Below are 21,954 nucleotides of genomic sequence, written 5' to 3' on the forward strand. Positions count from 1 at the left end.
GTCAGTGAGATTAGGTGGTTCAAATGGAGCAAGTGTTAGCTTCTCTAACACAAAATTAAGATCGGAAGGAGGGGGCATTTTTTTTTTTTTGGAGGCCTATTATGCAAAACCCCTTTCAAGAACATTTTGACATGAGACTGCATTGAAAGAGGAGAGTCCATTGGCAGACAAAGGTCTGATAAATGAACCTTGATAGAAGAATAAGAAAGACCATAGAATAGTAATGCATACAAATATTGTAAAACCAGAGAACAATTAGTCCTGAATCGCTAGTTATGTTGTTGGTCCAACTAGGAAACCGTTTCCATTTGTAATACACGATTCTGTAGGAGCACACTTTTTTGTCTCTGTTAGTACCTGATGCATATCTTCAGTCAAGAGATGCCCAAAAATAATTAAGACCCTATCTTCCAGGCAGTTAATTGAATCTGTTTGATATGGGGGTGTATCAAACAACCTTGTTCTTATGCGAGTACATTCAGTCTGTGAGGAAGCTTGTGTTAATTGCCCCTGGCCATTTCCAAAAGAAGGGAGCACCATGGTTAACTGGGCCAGAAAGGAGTCACCACAATGTTCTTGGTGGATTTATTCTGAATTTTCAGAAATACCCTGGATATTAGTGGAAGGGGTGGAAAAGAATACAAGAACATCCCTGTCCAAAGGAAAAAAAAGGCATCTGTCTTCCAGGCCTTCTTGCTTGGAGTCCTGGAAAAGAAACTTGCCGGTTGATTTTATCAGACAAGAGGCAAAGAGGCCTATTTGAGGAACTCCCCCAGAAATGGAACAAATCTTGGAAGACCCCCCCCAATCTAGTTTTCATTTGTGAGTGTCCTGCTCAGCTTGTCTGCCACACAATTTTAGTGTGATGGAATGTAAGATGCCTGTAGAATGAGACTGTGCTGTGAAGCTTTATCCTAAGCTAACATTGATAGTCTCCATAGGGGGTATCACCTAATTTTCCCTGGTTTCTTGATGTATCACATGACAGTGGTGTTGTCTGTAACCACCTGAAGAGGTCCTGGGGATGGAAGATAGTTCAGAAAATTGAATGCCTCGATCAGGGCAAGCGTCTCCTTGATATTTGTGTGCTTGCATCTCTTTATGGGGTCCCACACCTCTTGTACTTTTATCCCTTCTGAAACTGCTCCCCAAGCAAAGTCCAAAGCATCTGAGGTGACTGACTGCTTTGGAACAGGAAGGGAGAATGAGAGATCTGGATTTAAGGTCATCTGTTGCCTCCACCAAGGGTTTCTCTTCTGACAAATCCCGGCACTAGGATTTGAAAAGATAAAGGGTGTTGATGCTGTGAACCAAAAAAGTTTCAGATACCCCCTCTCTTTCTCATGTGGAGTCTTGCCAGTGGTATCATGAGAATGGTAGATGTTGTGAAACCTGAAATCCTGAGTTATTCCTTCTCAGTGACCAAAGACTGCATGGAAAACCTTAGAAACAGATTTAGATAAACAGATTTACTTCCTGTGGAAGAAAAGCTCTTTGAGCTGTGTTATCTAGTTGACATCCCAGGATCAAAATCTTGTATAAAGGAGTCAAGAAAGACTTTTAAACATTCCCTTGGAATCCCAGCTTGTGTAAGAGATCTCTCACCAAAGAAATAGATTCCTTTGAAAAAGGATCTGTAAAGATATGCAAGTCATCTAAATATGAAAAAAATGTGGATACCCTGTAGCCTGCCATATGCTATAACTGGAGCTGGACACTTTCTGAACATTCTTGGCACAATGGATAGTTCATAGATGATTCAGATACACAAAACCTTAAGAAACATGTGCAGTCTAGATAAAAAGGGGTGTGATGATAAGCATCCTTTAAGTCTAGTGTTACAAGGAAACTTGAAAGAGGAAAAAGAGGTAACAGGCTGTGAAGTGACATCATTTTGAATTAGAGCACTATGACAAACAAGTCTGGGAAAGAAATCCAGAACTGGTCTCGAAGTAATTTCTTTCTTTGGTACTAGGAACATTCTTGGATAAAAACCCTTCCCCACCTGGGGAGGAGGAACTGGTTTGATCACTCCTTGAGACAACGTGTGATGAAGACGTGGTGGAAATAAGACAATCTGATCTAGAGAATGAGGAATGACACCCTGGAAAAGGAAGAATTTCCTCCCACTGGCATCTATAGCTTTGATATATGGTTTTCAGAACCCATTTGTCTGAATCAGTCTGTTACCAAAGAGAAAAGCTGAGTTTCAGACCTTCTGGAAGAAAAATGGTGCCAGGGAGGGAGGGGGTCAAAATGTCTCTTGAATAGGTCATTCATACTTGGAGCGTTCTTGACTATGGGAGGTTTGAGACTTCTTTTTGGAACCCCCTTGCCATTTCTTCTTAAATGTCTGTTTAACATTATTTTGATGAGACAGTTTATTCTGTGTTTTTGCCAAAATTGGATGATAAGACAGAAAATCCTTTGGAAAAATTGGAAAAGGAGAGCTGAAAAATCTTAAGAGATTCCCTGGATCAGCTTGCCCTTTTCATCACACTTTTTTGATGACCTGTGCAGCACAGGGGACAAGCACTAAATCTATATCCAAGGGAGAATTTTAAATCTCATTTTTTTAAATCTCATTTTAACATCATTCAAGAGGTTCTAAGAATGCAGCCATACAAGCCATAACCCTGTAAGAAGTATCGAGAGAGTCTCACACACACACACACACACACACACACACACACACACACACACACACACACACACACACACACACACACACACACACTATAAGCAATGAGGTGTGAATGATCTGTGCATTAGAAGAAAACTAAGAAATTAAGTTATTTAAAGCAGATTTTCCTCACAAGAATAAACTGCAGATATTCCTCATACTTTCACAATTTGTCAGAACAAGCTTTAACATATGAGCATGACAATTCAAAATTCTGAAAATCAAAGCTGCAGAAATATACCCTTTTTCTCATACCTATCAATAATTTTCCCATTCTTATCAGAAAGAGTAGGATTGGAGTTAGAACTAAGTGTTTAACAGCAGTGGGATCTACTTAAGCTATAGCTGCTGGGTCAGGTTTGGGAATAATGTAAACATTTAAAAGACTGGGGAACTGTATACATCCTATCTTCCTTTTTAGGGGCAGCTGACTGACTATCAGAAAAACTGCAGGCAGTAACACATACATCCTGAGCATCCATACACAGAATAGAAGGAATGGGTATAGGTGCTGTACTCCTGAGTGTGTCAACCTTCAGATAAGATGCTAAACCAAAGCCCCATCTGCTTGCACTGCTGGTAGCTCAGGGAGATGTAAAAGATCCCATGGTTCTTACTGAAAAATAGGGGATGCTCCCTGATGCACTGGCCATATTTTACCGAGTAGTATAAAAATACCACCTTGGGGAAGGTCTGCCCTGGAAAAGACCACTAACCCTGTCAACAAAAGATAAATAAAATAATAGTTTTCAAACTACAAAGTCACTTTTTGTTACATTAAATGAATAAAATCTAACATTATTTATATTTAAATAATAAGGTGTATTAGTATATTTGTCATACTGCTTTCTCAGTGCACCACAGAAATGTAGTGACAGAGCTTTACTGCCCCAAATCACATGACTAACAGAAGTGTGGATTCAGTGACGTGAAGCAACACTATCAAGTGAAAATTCCTGGTAATGATCAGTTACAACAAATATAAAATAAATCACTTTCTGTTTACTATTTGAGCTGGAGCTTTATAGGCACTCCTTTTACCTGGCACTAAAGACTATGGCACCTCCATATCCGTAAAAAAACACTTAATCTCTGGGCTAGTTATTCAGTAGTGACCTGAAACTCCTCCACACCCAACTTACTTTAAACAAAACCCATTTTTATATCATATGTAACTAGGACCCACTCTATGTCCCCCTTCAGATTTACCTCATTTTTAACTAGTATGAATTCCTTATGTATTAAGCCAAATACCATTCTCCTAGGAGACGTCAACTACCCCTCAATAAACTGGAGAATTATACATCCTCAGACATGTATGTTCAGAGATTTCTGGATTTCATCATTACAAACTCAACGGACCAGTTAGCTTGCACCCCAACCAGGGACAATAAATTCTACATTTGGTCCTTACCAATGACAGTCAGCTTTGCTCCCCCCCAGTTATAACTTCCCCCCAGGTCCAATCAAACCACAGATAATCACATAAAAACTGAAACATCTTCCACTACCTTGTAGTTCAGAGATTATGCAAAGGCTCATTTACAAAAACTGAGTGATGACCTGGCAAAATTCAAAAGCCCCTTCCATTCTGATGACACCAGTGCTTATGTACAATCCTTCACTGCCAAATTTTATACACATGTAAATAGCTGTATAGATGCATCTGTCCCCCCTTAGAAATAACTGCAATGTCAAATTCAAAATAAACCCTTGTGGTATAACTCAAATATAGACAGGGTCTATAATGAAATAATAACAAAAAAAAATATTGTTGCGCACAAAAATAAATTTAACCTTCAAGATGCCAAAAATGCACCTACTAAACTAAACAAAACTTTAAATCCTGATTAAATCAACCAAAGTCAGATATCAGTTAAAATATAGCCACCCAAGCAAAGGAAACCACCAAGCCTTCTTTAATTATGCTAAGAATGTCACAAACAATGTCCAGTGCTCTGCAGAGCTAGTAGTTCATAGTTCATAGGTTTGTACCAAGCTAACTGCCCTTGCGAGCCATTTTAAGCCTAGCTAATCATCACTTGTCAGACTCAAACCCTGCACATTGTGTTTGTAAGGCAAACACCTTAACCATTAGGCCACCCTCCCAACCCTAGTTGTGGTATCACATACCTGACCTGACTCAGAGGACTTAGCCAATCTTCTAGCTGACAAATTTAGCTCAAACTTCACCTCCTTCTCCCATCCAGTATTCTGAGATTACATACCCACCCACCCCCACACATGCCAATCACCCACAAACAAGTTTTCAAGGCACTATCTAAGGCAAGAACATTATGCCTATGCAGCCAAATAACATACCAGATGGCCTACTGGTCAGTCTGAAACATGATTTTTCTAATTCTTAGCATAAGATATTCAGTTAATTTTGTAGTTCATGTAGTACAAAGCCCAGGATGTCATCTGGTCCCATGGATGCTGTATTCTTAGCTTTGGAGAGTGTGTTTTTTACCTGTGTGGCCGTTATTACTGGAATTTGGCAATCTTCCAGTATTGAGATGGGCCATTTAGAGGGTGAGAGGGGGGTGAAGTTGGCACTGAATCGATCTGCCAGGATATTGGCAATATCCTTGGGATCAGTATATTTAATGCCATTCTGTTGTAGCTCAGAGCAGATCTGAGCATTGCCATTTAGATTCTTGACATAGTTATAGAATGCCTTGTGGTTGTCTTTGGAATCTTTGGCAATTTTATTTTCGGAACTACCTTTAGAGGATTTTATGAGGGATCTCAGTTTCTTACTGAGGCTGGTAAGGGAGTTTTTTGCATCCTGGGATTTTACTCTTTTCTGCAACAGTTTCTTCCTTTTGTTGTAAAGTTTGTTTATGGCAGGCGACCATTAGACTGGCTTCCTTTTTTTTGGAGGAGATCATCTTGGTTCTATTTGGGATGGCACGATTCATGCATGAGTGGATGTGCTCGTACAGTGCCTTAGTGTAGGACTCAGCAGTCGAACTTTCAGTTCCCGTCTGCATGGATATCATGAAGTTTGTAACTTCTGACTTGAGTAGCATGAAGTTGGCTTTGGAGAAGTTTTTTATGGAGGTTTCCTTACTGGGGGGTGGGGGTGGGATGTGGATGTTAAGGGTGATTAGCTTATAGTCTGACCTGACCAACGAGGTGGTGTCTATAGGTGTGGAGCATTGCTTTCCCATGTTGGCCAGGTCTAGGATATTGGAACCCCTGGTGGGACTACGGATTAGTTGATCCAGGGCATTGGAATTTATAAATTCCAAGAACCGTTGGGCAAAGGTGTTGGTACATGAATAGTTTTCCCAGTTAATGGCAGTGTAATTGAAATCGCACAGTATTAGGGTGTTTGGTTGTATATTAATATTTTCCAGTATGTTTAGAAAGGTGTAGTGAGAATCTTGGGGCATGGTGGGGGATCTGTAGCAAGCCAAAATTTGGATTGCAGTCTTACCTAGTGTTAGTTGCACCTGTAGAATTTCAGATGCATTGTGTTGTGCAACTAACCTGGTGGTGTGAATATCCTTGGTGAATATGGACACTCCACCACTTTTAGTGTTTCGATCCTGGTTTGGTGGCCGAAAAGTGTGTTAAGAGTTGTAGCCTGGTATTGCAGGGGTGCTCTCTGGAGCCTTGAACCAGGTCTCAGTTACTGCACAGATATCGATATTCTCCATTTTTAGGAGTGCCTTGAGAGAGTGCATTTTTGAGGTTTAGACTTCTAGCATTGAGTAGCATTACCTTCAGATTTTGCATGTTTGTACCTGTTATTTTCTTACCACTGCTGTTTATATATTACTGACATTAAGGGATTTGACATACTGTTGTAATCTTCCTTATCATGCACATATATTCTTCACTATATATATGTATTTGTGCATGCGTGTACATCGATATTCAAAAATAGTGGTACATTCAAAAACTTCCTGCTATATTTTTAAAGTATTTTTTTGCATGAAGCTTTTGCACCTCGTACCCCTACTTATTTAAACTAAAACTGAGGTTGCTGTATCTTGTGGAAGGAAAAACATTACAAGGTATCACAACCTTAGTATATACCCCCTACATTCACACTTTCAATTCTGCAATTCCAACAACTGACGCTATGGCCCTTTGAACATAGCAACTGTGATCCTTAGAAAGTCAGCAGACAAGTGATGTTGATGGCATAATTTGTTTCCATATTGTCATAATTTGCATATACTGAAACTTTTCTCCCTGAGCCTCACTTGAAAATTGACCCCAAACCAGTAGGATGTCAAGAAAATGCAAATTAATGAATTGATTAATGAATGAAAGAATGAAAGAATGAATGAATGTATGAATGAATGAATCAATAAAAATCCTCTGGTCAGAGCCTCCTTCCAGTTTCAATTTAGTAAATGGCTTCCCAACCATTTACCTTGCCTTACTTTCCTCTTACTCAGCAACGCTAACATTTTGTGTTGGAATTGCTGATACAGGCACTTCAACACTTAATTTCCTTTGGCTTCTACAACCAGCACTGCAAAGTCTTATCCTCTGAATGCTGTATCAGAGGAGTCCATTTAAAATCTCAAAGGCTGATTTCTTTCATAGGTGAAACGGAACTTAACTCCTCTGACATTTGGCTCTCCCATCATCACTTGTGGTACTTCAGAGTTGCAACTGAATGCAATCTCCTCATTTGATCTTTATTCAACAACGCCTCCTCCCAAACCAAGAGCATCAAACTTCCCTTGTGTCTTGGACAACTTTCATCCTATAGTAGTAATGTAATACTAAATATAACCATCTACAGTGTTTAACATGCTATGTTACTCTACTCATCATATTAGTAGTAATGTAATACTAAATATAACCATCTGCAGTGTTTAACATGCTATGTTACTGTACTCGTCATACTAGTAGTAATGTAATACTAAATATAACCATCTGCAGTGTTTAAGATGATATGTACTCTACTCATCATACTAGTAGTAATGTAATACTAAATATAACCATCTGCAGTGTTTAACATGCTATGCTACTCTGCTCATCATACTAGTAGTAATGTAATACTAAATATAACCATCTGCAGTGTTTAACAAGATATGTACTCTACTCATCATACTAGTATTAATGTGATACTAAATATAATTATCTACAGTGTTTAACATGATATGTACTCTACTCATCATACTAGTAGTAACGTAATACTAAATATAACGATCTGCAGTTTTTAACATGATATGTACTCTACTCATCATACTAGTATTAATGTAATACTAAATATAACCACCTGCAGTGTTTAACATGATAGGTACTCTACTCATCATACTAGTAATAATGCAATACTAAATATAACTATCTGCATTGTTTAACATGATATGTAGTCTACTCATCATACTAGTATTAATGTAATACTAAATATAACCATCTGCAGTGTTTAATATGATATGTACTCTAATAATCATACTAGTAGTAATGTAATACTAAATATAACCATCTGCAGTGTTTAACATGCTATGTTACTCTACTCATCATAATTGGAGTAATGTAATACTAAGTATAACCATCTGCAGTGTTTAATATTATATGTACTCTTCTCATCATACTAGTATAAATGTAATACTAACTATAATCATCTGCATTGTTTAACATATGTACTCTACTCATCATACTAGTAGTAATGTAATACTAAATATACCCATCTGCAGTGTTTAACATGATATGTACTCTACACATCATACTAGTAGTAATGCAATACTAAATGTAACCAGCTGCAGTGTTTAACATGCTATGTTACTCTACTCATCATACTAGTATTAATGTAATACTAAATATAATCATCTGCAGTGTTTAACATATGTGTTCTACTCATCATACTAGTAGTAATGTAATACTAAATATAACTATCTGCAGTGTTTAACATGATATGTACTCTACTCATCATACTAGTTCTAATGTAATACTAAATATAACCAGCTGCAGTGTTTGACATGATATGCACTCTACTCATCATACTAGTATTAATGTAATACTAAATATAACCATCTGCAGTGTTTAACATGACACGCACTTTACTCATCATTCTAGTAGTAATGTAATACTAAATATAACCATTTGCAGTGTTTAACATGATGTGTACTCTACTCATTATACTAGTAGTAATGTAATACTAAATATAACCATCTGCAGTGTTTAACATGATATGTACTCTGCTCATCATACTAATAGTAATTTAATACTAAATATAAACATCTGCATTGTTTAACACAATATGCACTCTGCTCGTCATAGTAATATTAATGTAATACTAAATATAACCACCTGCAGTGTTTAACATGATATGTACTCTACTCATCATACTTGTAGTAATATAATACTAAATATAACCATCTGCAGTGTTTAACATTATATGTACTCTACTCATTATACTAGTAGTAATGTAATATAAATATAACCATCTGCAGTGTTTAACATACTATGTACTCTACTCCTCATACTGTTATTAATGTAATACTAAATATAACCATCTGCAGTGTTTAACATGCTATGTACTCTACTCATCACACTAGTATTAATGTAATTTTAAATATAACCATCTGCAGTGTTTAACATATGTACTCTACTCATCATACTAGTAGTAATGTAATACTAAATTTAACTGTCTGCAGTGTTTAACATGATATGTACTCTACTCTTCATACTAGTAGTAATGTAATACTAAATATAACCATCTGCAGTGTTTAACATGATAAGTACTCTACTCATCATTCTAGTATTAATGCAATAATAAATATAACCATCTGCAGTGTTTAACATGATATATACTCTACTCATCATACTAGTAGTGATGTAATACTAAATATAACCATCTGCAGTGTTTAACATGCTATGTTACTCTACTCATCATACTAGTAGTAATGTAATACTAAACATAACTATCTGCAGTGTTTAACATGATATGTACTCTACTCATTATACTAGTAGTAATGTAATACTAAATATAACCATCTATAGTGTTTAACATGCTTTGTTACTCTACTTGTCAAACTAGTAGTAATGTAATACTAAATATAACCATCTGCAGTGTTTAACATGATATGTACTCTACTCATCATACTAGTATTAATGTGATACTAAATATAACCACCTACAGTGGTTAACATGCTATGTACTCTACTCATCATACGAGTAGTAATGTAATACTAAATATAACCATCTGCAGTGTTTAACATGCTATGTACTCTACTCAGCATGCTAGTATTAATGTAATATTAAATATAACCATCTGCAGTGTTTAACATGATACACACTTTACTCATCATACTAGTAGTAATGTAATACTAAATATAACCATCTGCAGTGTTTAACATGATATGTACTCTACTCATTATACTAGCAGTAATGTAATACTAAATATAACCATCTGCAGTGTTTAACATGATATGTACTCCACTCATCATACTAGTAGTAATGTAATACTAAATATAACCATCTGCAGTGTTTAACATCCTGTGTACTCTACTCATCATGCTAGTAGTAATGTAATATTAAATATAATCATCTGCAGTTGTTAACATGGTATTTACTCTATTCATCATACTAGTAATAATGTAATATTAAATATAACCATCTGCAGTGTTTAACATGCTATGTACTCTACTCATCATACTAGTAGTAATGTAATACTAAATATAACTATCTGCAGTGTTTAACATGATATGTACACTACTCTTCATACTAGTAGTAATGTAATACTAAATATAACCATCTGCAGTGTTTAACATGATAAGAAATCTACTCATCATTCTAGTATTAAAGTAATACTAAATATAACCATCTGCAGTGTTTAACATGATATATACTCTACTCATCATACTAGTAGTGATGTAATACTAAATATAACCATCTGCAGTGTTTAACATGCTATGTTACTCTACTCATCATACTAGTAGTAATGTAATACTAAATATAAACATCTGCAGTGTTTAACATGATATGTACTCTACTCATCATACTAGTTGTAATGGAATACTAAATATAACCATCTGCGTGTTTAACATGATATGTACTCTACTCATCACACTAGTAGTAATGTAATACTAAATATAACCATCTACAGTGTTTAACATGCTATGTTACTCTACTCGTCATACTAGTAGTACTATAATACTAAATTTAACCATCTGCAGTGTTTAACATGGTATGCACTCTACTCATCATACTAGTATTAATGTGATACTAAATATAACTATCTGCAGTGTTTAACATGATATGTACTCTACTCATCATACTAGTAGTAATGTAATAGTAAATATAACCATCTGCAGTTTTTAACATGATATGTACTCTACTCATCATATTAGTATTAATGTAATACTAAATATAACCACCTGCAGTGTTTAACATGCTATGTACTCTACTCATCATACTAGTAGTAATGTAATACTAAATATAACTATTGCAGTGTTTAACATATGTACTCTACTCATCATACTAGTATTAATGTAATACTAAATATAACCACCTGCAATGTTTAACATGCTATGTACTATACTCATCATGCTAGTATTAATGTAATACTAAATATAACCAGCTGCAGTGTTTAACATGATATGCACTCTACTCATCATACTAGTATTAATGTAATACTAAATATAACCATCTGCAGTGTTTAACATGATACACACTTTACTCATCATACTAGTAGTAATGTAATAATAAATATTACCATCTGCAGTGTTTAACATGATGTGTACTCTACTCATCACACTAGTAGTAATGTAATACTAAATATAACCATCTACAGTATTTAACATGCTATGTTACTCTACTCGTCATACTAGTAGTACTATAATACTAAATTTAACCATCTGCAGTGTTTAACATGGTATGTACTCTATTCATCATACTAGTATTAATGTGATACTAAATATAATTATCTGCAGTGTTTAACATGATATGTACTCTACTCATCATACTAGTAGTAATGTAATAGTAAATATAACCATCTGCAGTTTTTAACATGATATGTACTCTACTCATCATATTAGTATTAATGTAATACTAAATATAACCACCTGCAGTGTTTAACATGCTATGTACTCTACTCATCATACTAGTAGTAATGTAATACTAAATATAACTATCTGCAGTGTTTAACATATGTACTCTACTCATCATACTAGTATTAATGTAATACTAAATATAACCACCTGCAATGTTTAACATGCTATGTACTATACTCATCATGCTAGTATTAATGTAATACTAAATATAACCAGCTGCAGTGTTTAACATGATATGCACTCTACTCATCATACTAGTATTAATGTAATACTAAATATAACCATCTGCAGTGTTTAACATGATACACACTTTACTCATCATACTAGTCATAATGTAATACTAAATATAACCATCTGCAGTGTTTAACATGACATGTGCTCTACTCATCATACTAGTAGTAATTTAATACTAAATATAAACATCTGCATTGTTTAACACAATATTCACTCTGCTCATCATACTAATATTAATGTAATACTAAATATAACCATCTGCAGTGTTTAACATGATATGTACTCTACTCATCATACTAGTAGTAATGTAATACTAAATATAACCATCTGCAGTGTTTAACATGATATGTACTCTACTCATTATACTAGTAGTAATGTAATACTAAATATAACCATCTGCAGTGTTTAACATGATATGTACTCTACTCAGCATACTAGTAATAATGTCATACTAAATATAGCCATCTGCAGTGTTTAACATGCTATGCACTCTACTCATCATACTAGTAGTAATGTAATACTAAATATAACCATCTGCAGTGTTTAACATGATATGTACTCTACTCTTCATACTAGTAGTAATGTCATACTAAATATAACCATCTGCAGTGTTTAACATAAGTAATCTACTCATCATTCTAGTATTAAAGTAATACTAAATATAATCATCTGCAGTGTTTAACATGATATGTACTCTACTCATCATACTAGTAGTAATGTAATACTAAATATAACCATCTGCAGTGTTTAACATGATATGTACTCTACTCATACTACTATTAATGTAATACTAAATATAACCATCTGCAGTGTTTAACATGATATGTACTCTACCCATCATACTAGTAGTAATGTAATACTAAATATAACTACCTGAAGTGTTTAACATGATATGTACTCTACTCATCATGGTAGTAGTAATGTAATACTAAATATAACCATCTGCAGTGTTTAACATGCTATGTACTCTACTCATCATACTAGTATTAATGTAATACTAAATATAACCACCTGCAGTGTTTAACATGATATGTACTCTACTCATCATATTAGTAGTAATGTTATACTAAATATAACCATCTGCAGTGTTTAACATGATATGTACTTTCCTCATCATACTAGTATTAGTGTAATACTAAATACTAAATATAACCATCTGCAGTGTTTAACATGATATGTACTCTCCTCATCATAGTAGTATTAATGTAATACTAAATATAACCATCTGCCGTGTTTAACATGATATGTACTCTACTCATCATACTAGTATTAATGTAATACTAAATATAACCACCTGCAGTGTTTAACATGATATGTACTCTCCTCATCATACTAGTATTAATGTAATACTAAAAACTAAATATTACCATCTGTGGTGTTTAACATGCCATGTACTCGACTCATTATTTCTTTCAGAAGTGAACTCCTGCATTTTTTGTTGTAAGAAAACATGCACAGAGTTACTATTGCAAATATCAGCTTCAGTGTACTAAATGTAAAACTAATACGAAGTTCTTACCTATATCTTTCGCTCTTTGAGCTAACGGTCGCCTCCACTGGGTCACAAATTTGTAAGCATCAAGTCGTATTTCAATGATATTGTTCAGCAAGGCAAGAAGCGGTGCTAGAGGAAAGGCTGCCACAAATATTGTTGTGAAACCAAACTGAAGAACTAAAAAAAGAAAGAACACGGGACATCTTACCGAATAATCAGCAGCTGTTACTTTTTCCTCATAGCAAGCCATTATTTCTAACACTGAAACATAGACTTTGAACTGCAGCTTTTTCTTTCCAGATACTTTCACATTGGATATGATCTTTGCTCATTTTATGTCTTTCAAGTGATTAGTGCCTCACAAAGGAAAGACAGATTTTTTTTTTGGCAGCAATGTTAGGTGACATCAATAAATGTGTATGTTGTGATTCTGTTCACTTCTTAAAAGCTCCTTTTACATCAGTAATATAACACTTATTAAACTAGCAATGTGACAAATTCTTGTGAAAATGAGAATGCCCATCATAGCTGGACAATATAACTGCATTATTGAAATAAAAAAAAAAGTCAGTTAGCCTTTTCTTAAATAGTTCTATCAAAGTATTAATGTGTTTAGTGACCTGCTCCATAATTGTCCATTCTCACACTTACACAAGACTCATATCTATTACAAGAATAATACTCGAGCAGCTCAGCCAAGAAAGATAACAATACAAGATGCGCATAAGCTTAACCCTTTAGCCGTGAGTTTGATTCCCGCAATCTTCTCATAAACTAGGAGACTTTGAGGAAGTCACTCAACCAGATGGTGCCCCTGAAATCAGACACTATCTAGTTGCCTTAATTGGTTAATAAAGGAATGAAAATAAAACAAATGAAGCTTTAATATGCTGGTGCCCACTCCAGTAAGTGATTTTTATTTATTTGTTTGTTTTGTTATGAGTAGATGGAAGGACTAGATCAGTTACGCCCCCTTTTGAGCCACTATCTGCTTACAACACCAAACCGTTTTTAGTTCTAATGTTACAGAAGTTTAGTTAGCATGCATAATCCAAAAATAAATTAATAAATACATACAATAACAGTTTAGTGCATTAGTTATACAGGCAATGCACACCAAAGGAACTGTGACCTAGCAATCCTAGAAAAACATATGCTTTTAGAAAATGAGCCCTAAATGAAATACCTCTTGATTTCATACTGTTTTAATGGGTCTATGTTTAATTGTCGAACAGCATGTTTAATGAACACTAATTATTGAACCTTCCTTTAATCAAAAGGCCACATCATCATAATGATTTACATCGAACAATGTTAGTTGGCCAACATAAAGAAGGGTAATGTAGTACTTACTGACTGGTAACTTAGCTATAAGGTTACCTGCCCTTTACCCACTGAAGTACAATCTCGGAGTTGGTATATATATATATATATATATATATATATATATATATATATATATATATATATATATAATTAGTGGGGACATAACTACTTTCTGGTGCTCACCTAATGTTCCTCTTTACACCCCCTGCTAATTATATATACCAAATCCAAGACCGCACTATAGTGGGGAAAGGGCAGGTTTCCTTATAGCTAAGTTACCAGTCAGTACTTTATTATGCTTCCTTTATGTTGGCCAGCTATCATTGTTTGATATAAATCATTATGATGATATGACCTTTCTATTAAAGGAAGGTTTGTTGATTTCTGTTTGATGATCAGCCATTCAAAGAACATTCTGTTTGGCAATTAAATATACACCTGTTTTAACACTGAGCTACTATTAATCAGACACACCAGAAGATTTGAGCTACATTGTGGAACAGCTAGCCTACCAAAAGTGGCTAAGCAGAGTGGGTGTATCAGTCTATAGGGAAGAAGGAGCTCATTAAAATAAGAAGGACACAGGTCACATATTGCTAAGTATTCCATGATCAGGAGCTTGTGGGTTCCTTGAAATGTAGTTGAAACTCAGTTCAGAATCTGTGGCGGAGAAATAATGCACTAACACTGAGGTACACTGGACATATGTTTTGCTGTGGATTATACGCTAAACTAATTGGCCAAAGACACAGTCAGGTAGCCAAAGGTACAGTAGTCCAGTTTTGAAGTAACCAAAGCATGTATCACCAAAGAAAGGCCTTCAGATGACATCAGGTATCATATGTTTGAAATATTCCTAAGAAAAAAAGAAAGAAAAACGACTGAAACCTAGTGTCAGCCTGTCATCTTAAATCAAACTTAAGTTATAAGCACTTTAATCAATTTTCAGCTAATGGATACCACAGTTAAAAAATAAGGTAACAACCTGAGCTAAGTTGGGTCTAATAGTGGCAAGAAAGGTAATTTATTTATTATTTATTTAACATTTGTTAACCGGGAAAGTCTGACTTGGAACGGGCCGATTTTCAGTGGAGGCCTGGGGAGAAATGTTCCAGATGCATGTCTTTGTAATGTGGGAGGAAATCAGAGCGCACGGAGGAAACTCACATGGACACAGGGAGGACATGCAAACTTTGCTCAGAAGGCACCCAGCTGAAAATCGCACCGGAGAACCTCTTGCTCTGAGGGGACAACACTAACCGCTGCACCACTGCACCATCATAACCTTCTTCTTAACTGAACTGACAGTAAGACTACTGGAGATACGATCCGAGTACCATCTATATGCTACTGACCCTACAAACGTTGCTCTTAAATAGTCTGTTGGTGGAAGCATGCACACAGTGAATAATAGGGTCCCAAAATAAAAACGTGTGTGTGCCAAAATAAAAACGTGCGTCTCTAATATCCAAAGACTGACCACTGAAGAGTGGAGACCAGACATGCCTGCTGGTACATCCAGTGATGTAGGACAACAATAAATTCACAGTAGCAAAACTGAACATAAACCCTGAGCTGTCAAACAAGCACTTGCCAAAGGGATTATGTAGGACTTTCTTTATGGTGGATGACCACTGCAAGTAAAACATTTCTTAATAATGCAGTTGTCTTTCATTGTGGAGGGGAGGCAGAAAGTCAAGAAGCATTTACTGATAACTGTTGAAGTGCAAGAGAAAGGGAAGAGGGGTGTATCTAGCTCCTCCCCTTAGTTTCAAATGTTGCCTATTGAGATACTCACAAAAACCTAGTTTGGTCATGATCAGTGTTGTTGGTAGAGGATTATTTGCTTATTTATTTTCATTTTGAACTGGGATAGTTTCATTGATCTTATTTTCAGCTACAGCCCAGTGTCAAATATTCCAAAATAGGCAGAAATTCCAGCAATTACAATCATCATTTGGCTATAGAATTCACATATGATTTCAGTAATACAGTAATTATAAATATATATATATATATATATATATATATATATATATATATATATATATAAAATGTGCTTAGTGTTACTAATTTAGAACTTATTAGGGACCAGCAGTGCTTCACTTGTACACAGCATTTGCTGTAAATATAAATGAGAGTTAACAGAGGTTCAAAGACAAGGACAGAAAAATAGGATTCATTAAAGGTGTCCTGTAGTCTTCTAGCCACTAAGAAGGTAGTGCCACCGGTCCGTGACATCAGTATGTGGCAAGGAAAAGAGTGAAAGCTATTTAAAAAGAACTGGAGATAACAGCAGGCAGTCTGAGTCATGATTCAGTTATATCACTTATGGCAATATTTCTCTTTCTTAGACAGAGATTCACTGGTCCTATACCTGCTGACACCTATGTGGTAAAAAAAGAGGTAGCTTTCATGTTACTGAGAATTTTACTGAGGTTGCTGCCGTCTGAGAATTTCACTTTACCCATTGTATAATAATCAGAGTTAGAAAACAAATTCAGGGTTCCTGGCTTATAATGCTTTCTCTTAGTTTACAAAGCTTACAATATTGAGATTTTGAAGGCCTTATTAAAGCTTGAAAACTATGATAATTCTTTAACTCATAGAGCTATTGACTTTCTAATTAACACTTGCAAGAGTTCATTAAGAGGCACATATTTTACTTAGATTATTTCAAGAATATGGAACTGCTTTCCTTATACTGCTAGAATGTTATAACTAATTTTAAACATAAGCTGGGTTTATGGATCAAAGATGATGTTTTTAATGCACACGTTACAGAAACAGTGTTACTTGAATGCCCTTCAAGCCTGCAAACAATGCTAAATGAAAGAACATGTCAATTTATGAAGGTTACAGCTGCCACGGTGGTGCAGCAGTTAGCATTTCTGCCTCACAGCAAGAGGTTCTCTGGTTTGATCCTCAGCTGGGGTGCCTTCTGTTCGGAGTCTGCATGTCCTCCCTGTGGTCACGGGGATTTCCTCCAGGTGCTCCGGTTTCCTCCCACATCCCAAAGACATGCTGTAGGTGGATTGGACACTCTCAAAATTGCCCTAGGTATGAGTGCATGCATGTGTGTGCCTTTTGTGGAAGGCTGGGCGCCGGGCTGGCAACTCGACACCGTAAAACTTCACTGCCAATCATGAGCGGACAGGTGATCCACTGTGGCGACCCCTAACCAGGAAAAGTTGAAAGAAGAAGAAGAAGACAGGAGTGAAAATCCCTTTTATGAATGGAGGAAGTGTGGAAGTCTCTGCCCTGTTCAAGAAAAAGCATATTCATAGGTTCATGCATTTAACTGTCATGCTTACAACCTACAGGCCACCAACAAGCTTAGTTCACATAACCTCCCATGTTGATAGTTCATATTTCATATTTCTCCACTATCTACCCAGCAGTCTATCTATCTTACCCACCTGTCTACCTATCTATTCACAGGGAACCTTATATTAAAAACAGACATCAATAATAGAAAAAAAGTAACATATATATTATACATTTACTTCTAGAATTCTGGAATAATTTTTAGCTATGTTTATACAATCATAAGGAGAAACTTAAATCTCAATCTCAGAATGTGCTTTACACTACAGCTGTCTCAATTTTTGATATTTTATTTGCATTTGTATTTTTTCACTGTGGTATTGTACTAATTGTAACTAAGCATTTGCAGGTACAGCCTGAGTGAAAAAACATTCAGTAATAGAAAACAATAGTCGTGGCAAATACAAAGAACTATATACCTACATACAATATATTACAATAGAAAAAATTTAAGCACAGATATGAAAGATTTATAAAGCCAGATACCACATTTGTGGAGTTCAAAACAAACAAAAAGCAACATTGTAGTTATCTCTGTGCAAAACACATGTGGTAGATGTGGTTGTGAGTATGCATGCATGTGTGGGGTATGGAAGAACAACTGTGGCAGGGATAGCTACCCATCGGTGTGAACACTGGCTCTAGATGATTATTGTTGTTGACCTGACACCCTGACCCCATGTGGAAAAATAAAAAAGGGGGATTATGATTGAATGGATGAGTTTGAAACTGAGGAGGGAAGTGGTGAAGTTGCAGGGTATAAAGCCAGAAAGGTGTGGGAAATTTAGGTGATGGACTATTTTTGGAGACAGGAACACTTGATGTGCAGTTGAAGGTCAGTTTTAAGATAATTTCTGAACTTGGAGATAAATTGGAGCTTTCATTGAAGAGGAAAGGCTGTTTGGATAGTTAGTGAGTCTATGGGAAACTCCAAAAAGCAATGTTTTAGTTTTTGAAGAGTCCAGAAGTAGGTAGTGTTAGAGTAGCCATTGCTGATGTAGGTGTAAGCTAGACTGGAGTTAGGGTTTGATAAGATATTGGGAATGCCTAGATCTGTAGATGACTATATCACCTGCAGAATGGAGGAGGAAGAGAGGAAGCGTAGTGAGTTCAAGTGGTAATCTGTTAATAAAGTCTGATAAAAGTGTGTGTGGAAGGGACACAATGGAGCCACGGACAGCTCTGCAGTACCAGAAAAGGTGTTTCCTATTTTAACTCTGAAGTGTCTATTTTCCAAGAAAATTTTGAAGCAGGGTTAGACATCGGTGCTGATCCTAAATTCTGTAGGGGTATTTAGTTGCAGAGAGTGATTGATCCAGCTGAAAGATTTTGTAAAATTGATAAGCATGAAAAGTGTAACGTTACCTTTGTCAGTATTTTAGAAGATATCATCGGTGAGTCTCTACATGGCTGTCATGGTACTTCAGCTCGGCCAGAAGCTGTACTATTTGTGATAGATGAAGTGGCACTGGACTGGATGCAGAGGGACAGTTGAGAGTAGACAATTATTTTTCAAGGATCTTGGGCAGTGTTGGCTTAGATTGTTTTGGCGGAGATTTAAGTATGGTTATTTTTCCAGATAAAGTGAGATTATGTTTTTGCTGAGATGAAGGTTACAGGTTTAGTTGAAAGGGTGGACTAGGTGGTCTCTGTAGTGGTAAAGAGAAAATGGGAGTAGCTTGTTAGAATCGGGAAGGGAGTCAGTTTAAATATTTTTCGAAGGTCTTCAGTCTCCTCATCTTTTAAATGTCTGAAGTAGAATGGGGGTGGGGGATGAATGTAGGGGCAGGGAGGTATTGCTGATATTTATTTTTTAGTATCTGGCCTCTGATGTGGTATTAGCTCCTACAGATGCACAGTGACCATAACCTTTCAAACAAAATCAGAGCCAATACTATCTTATAAACCAGAAAGAGCTCAGCTCTAACTAGACTACAAAGCCAGAATATAAGGACATTTCCTGAATCCTTTCTGACTAGTTTAAAGTTTCCAGTCCTATGGCTTTGATGGCATATCTTCAAGCTGCTTCAAGTAGCTTTGTTTACATGGGTTTTAATGCAGAACACTGGACCGTGCCAGGGCATTTGTGTAGTCTTCAGAATACTATGGATGTAATATACTTTAACAGTTATTTCTGGTAGTACCTTCTCAGAAATGATGGTGTTTTTTTCTTAATTTCATGTAAAAGGGGGCTGTCACCCCTTAACTTCTACTCTCCTTCTGAAAAAAAGGTTGTTTTAGGAGATTAAAGAGAACAGCTGCCACCCCATAGAAAAAGAACTAACAAAACTATCTAGGTAGCTCTGTCAGTAGAACAGTACAGACATGGGTGATTACAGAGAATAATATATCTCATGTAGTGATGCCATTTGGTAATACAGGTCCACAGTTACACAAGGTCCAATGTTCTACATAATTGTCACAAAATGAAGCATTGTGTTCAATAATGGCCTGGATCACTGAAGTATTAATGGGTACAATGATGCACCTTTATGATTAGATGGGCTACAGAAATAGACTTTTTGATTGTGGTAGATGTACACTAGTCTACAGGATCTTTAATTATAGTATTATGATTTGATTATTTATTTTGTAATCATTATATAATGTCCTTTTTGCCCAAACTCATTATGCTACATTAGTATACCAGGAGTGTGGTTTTGTAGACAATCTTGATGTATGTCTGCATCCTTCTTGGTATAATTATGTTATCCAACTGATTCATAACCATCAGTATATTTAATTATCCAGAGATCATTTTACATGTTTTTACTCAAGATAAATAATCCAAGAGGTAGCTCCAGTGCCTAGACCTGTTAGACACACTTGTAACCTTAGTTGGGATAGAAAACTATGTTGAAAAGTTTTATTTGATCACTGAGGAAAGTATTCTGTTTTTTTATAACTGTAGTTTGTTTTGATAAAGTCTAGATGATATTTTTTCTGATTAGTCTTGATATTTTACACTTATTTTAAAATGACCGTATCATGATCTGTGTTAATTAAGGAGGGTACAATGACGGGTGGGGAGCAGAAGGATCCTGGGTTTGTCAGTATGGGATCATACGATCACAGGATCATAGGAGGTTACTAGGCTAATTCCCCTGGGGCCGTTACAAGCCTAGCAAAGAGTTTATCCCAAAAAAGAAACCTCAGTCAGCACTTGTTTCCCCTGTCAATGAGGGACACAGGTGGAACCCCTGGGACAAATGTGTGGTTTCTCATCCACTCATCAAGGTTGCGCTTGAAGAGGGTCAGGGAGGTACTCTGACTTGTATGGAAAGTCTATTCTAGAGACAGGGCTGTCTCTCCAGCAGGTTTTGTTGATGTTAGATTTGGGCCTTTCAAGTTGGTAATGAGCGAGGAGTTAGACTTATGGATATGGAGCATCTCTAGTAGGGCAGGGTCCGAGATTGCCTTGTAGGTGAAACACAGATCACCTCTGAGTGATCTGTACGATACTGAGTAGAGTGATATTGATTTAAGCCCGTCCACATAGGACAGGTGTTGGAGGCCATGGATTCTCTTCGTGAGGTATTTCTCTGGCCTTTCCAGTTGGTGCAGATGTTTGGAGAGGTACGTACCAAATGGGGCGTTATACTCAATTTTTGGTCTAATGAGGGAGGTGTATAAAGTGGTAATAACTTCATTTATTCTGGATGCAATACCTTTATTTATGAGATGAACTAAGTAAAAGGCTTTTCTGACCACTGCCGTTACATGATGCTTGAATGTGAAATTATTATCAACCAGAGTACCCAGGTCTCTCACCACAGGTTGTGTGTTTAGGGGGTTGCCGTTGATGTGGTAATCAGTAGGGGCCATGTTTCTGCTAATTGGTATGATGATACATTTTTTGTGTT

The 21,954-nt window shown here is 36.0% G+C and overlaps 1 protein-coding gene across 7 annotated transcripts in view; it reads right to left on the reverse strand.

Annotated features, from left to right (window-relative positions):
- The window catches only part of ANO4 (anoctamin 4), a 1,520,875-nt gene that overhangs the window by 214,226 nt on the left and 1,284,695 nt on the right, over positions 1-21,954 (reverse strand). For all 7 annotated transcript variants that reach the window (XM_044087781.1, XM_044087780.1, XM_044087779.1 and 4 more), the window contains one exon: positions 13,463-13,615. In XM_044087781.1, coding sequence (XP_043943716.1) covers positions 13,463-13,615 — 153 coding nt within the window. The remainder of the gene's footprint in view (positions 1-13,462; positions 13,616-21,954) is intronic.

The sequence above is a fragment of the Protopterus annectens genome, chromosome 11.part0 (genome assembly GCF_019279795.1).
Source record: "Protopterus annectens isolate FY-2018-M chromosome 11.part0, PAN1.0, whole genome shotgun sequence".
NCBI classification, from domain to species: Eukaryota; Metazoa; Chordata; order Ceratodontiformes; family Protopteridae; genus Protopterus; species Protopterus annectens.